Source organism: Elephantulus edwardii, unplaced genomic scaffold, assembly GCF_000299155.1.
Source record: "Elephantulus edwardii isolate Elephantulus edwardi_28Jun2011 unplaced genomic scaffold, EleEdw1.0 scaffold00012, whole genome shotgun sequence".
Taxonomy (NCBI): domain Eukaryota; kingdom Metazoa; phylum Chordata; class Mammalia; order Macroscelidea; family Macroscelididae; genus Elephantulus; species Elephantulus edwardii.
The window spans coordinates 2503406-2505866 of NW_006399762.1; the positions used below are offsets into that span (position 1 = coordinate 2503406).

General features: G+C 34.1%; 1 protein-coding gene across 1 annotated transcript in view; it reads left to right on the forward strand.

Moving 5' to 3' along the window:
• LOC102860157 (centrin-4-like) overlaps nt 1-2461 on the forward strand; it is a 5121-nt gene continuing 2660 nt past the window's right edge. The window contains exons 1-3 of the mRNA XM_006881126.1: nt 1-12; nt 1293-1439; nt 2056-2184. Of these exons, the coding sequence (XP_006881188.1) occupies nt 1-12; nt 1293-1439; nt 2056-2184 (288 nt within the window). The remainder of the gene's footprint in view (nt 13-1292; nt 1440-2055; nt 2185-2461) is intronic.

The window sequence follows — 2461 nt, forward strand, 5'->3', positions numbered from 1 at the left end:
ATGCTGAGTGAAGTAAGTCAGTTAAAAGGGATAAATGTATGACTCTACCTATATGAGTTATCTATGCTAGGGAGTTCTGGTGGTCTAGTGATGAGAGGGTATGCTGCTAATCCAAGGGCATACAGTTCTAATCCACCAGGTGCTTCATGGAAAAAAAGAGGAGCATTCTCCTCCTGTGTGATTTACTGCCATTGGAAATCCTCTAGAGGGTCAGCTCTAAGTCAATTCTGATTCAACAGTACATAACAATAGGCAAGTGTAGAGAGGCCAGTATTTATTAATGGAGGAAGGTGAAAATTAGTTACTAGGGGGTACTGAGTTAATAGTGTGATGTAAGTAGAAAGAGTAACTAGAGATAAATAGTGGGGAATGTAATTGGTGCCACTGAATTATATACTTAACGGTGATTAAAATGGTAACGTTTTTGTTACATATATTTTACTACAGTGCACCTTTCATAAGTGTAGAAAAAAAAGAATCCATAGCTGCCACATAAATTCTTAACATGAAGCTGACAGTAGACACACAGAAGCATGGAGTCCAGTTACTCCTTTGCCACACTGCTAAGCACAAAGCTGGAAACAGTTACTGACACAGAGATGCGGAACCCCATCCCAACTCCATGACCTTGTTTGTCAGCAGAAGTAGCAAATACCAGCAGGAGGATGACTTCTTTATTCCAAATATAAGGTGACTGCAGATAATCAACCCAACCTCTATTTTCTGTCTAGATATGTGAGTCATTTGTTGCCTGAAAAATTGTAGTTTTTCACTTTCATCTTCTGAAATATAGGAATGCATGTTAGAAGAAGGTGGGAAAGACATGTTCAGTCTTACATAACATACAAAATGAGAACGTTTTATTATAAGCCTTAAAGGCTTGTGTGCTCTAAATTAATATTGTGCATATTTACCAAGTACCAAGTTGTGTACCAACATAACACTTCAGTTTTTCTAATATACCTTACTTTGTTTCTTTTCTCCCCTCAACAGGCATTAATTTAAAGGAAAAGACTTAAGTGGAAAAACAGAACTAGGCTTGCTAGTAAAATAACTAGTTTAATTTATTAATGAAACTAATGACTATTAATAAGAAACTATTTCCTTTATTAAATTAATAACTAGCTATTGAAGAAAAAACACAAATGTTGGCAAGAGGAAGAAGAAAATTTATTGAAGTTTACTAATACTAAGAAGACTTGAACATGTTTGTTTATTAGATTTAATTGGCTCAAAATAGATTAGACTAATTCTGTTAACATTTTTTGTTATATAGTTTATTTTTATTACAGGCATCCAGCAGTCACCGATGTCCAGACCAATGGAAGAAAAGAGCAGCAAGAATTAAATTGAATGAAACCCAAAAACAGGACATTAAAGAGGCCTTTGATTTATTTGATGTTGATGGATCTGGAACCATAGATGTGAAAGAATTGAAGGTTCAGAAATGATTGCTAATTCTAAAATGTTTAAGTAAACCATTTGTTTATTTGTGGCAATCTTTAAATTCTTAATTAACACTAATTTTCTGAAAGCTTGATATAAAATCTCTTCACTTTGTGCACCTGCCCTAGAAGTGATTAAGCATTTTTATCTTGTTTCATTAATGAAGAAAACTTGTCCAAATCAGCTGAAGCCCTTAGTGTTATGGTGAATACACTTTGTAGGACCAAAGCAAAGCAAACCAAATATACTATGTTTCAGTTGATTTCCACTCATAATGATCACATAGGGACAGAATAGGAACAACCTTTAGAGTTTCTAAGGCTATAATCTTTATGGAATCAAATTGCAACATCTTTCTTCTACAGAGCAGCTGATGGGTTCAAACCATTGACCTTTTGTTTAGCGACTGTGCATTTAACCACTGTACCTCCACTGCTGCTTCTCCTATGTTGCCTTGAGACTATAATCTAAGTCTGAAGACCCATTTCTTGTGCCTAGTCTATGGTAAAAGAACAACAACAACAACAACAAAATGAAGATAGTAATTAAAAGATAAGAAAGTAGAAATGGAATCTTGACTTGTTATGAATTATTTGTTTCTTATTCTAGATTGCAATGAGAGCCTTGGGATTTGAACCGAAGAAAGATGAAATTAAAAAAATGATAGCTGAAATTGATAAAAAGGGAATTGGCACCATTGCTTTTGATGATTTTTTGGCTATAATGACTGTGAAAATGGTACAGTAATGATTTTATTTTTCATTGTTGGGTTAGAGCAAACAGGTTTCATATAGGACAGATTGGAAGGATGTAAATGATAGTGGGTAAGCTAGAAATAACAAAATTAAAAATTATAATAATTACTTTCAGGGGTAATATGATCACATCAACAAGGCAAAGAACAAGAACCATATGGTCCTATCAATTGATGCAGAAAAAGCCTTTGATAAAACCCAACACCCTTTCATGATTAAAGCACTCAACAAAATAGGATTAGAGGGGAATTTCTTCAACA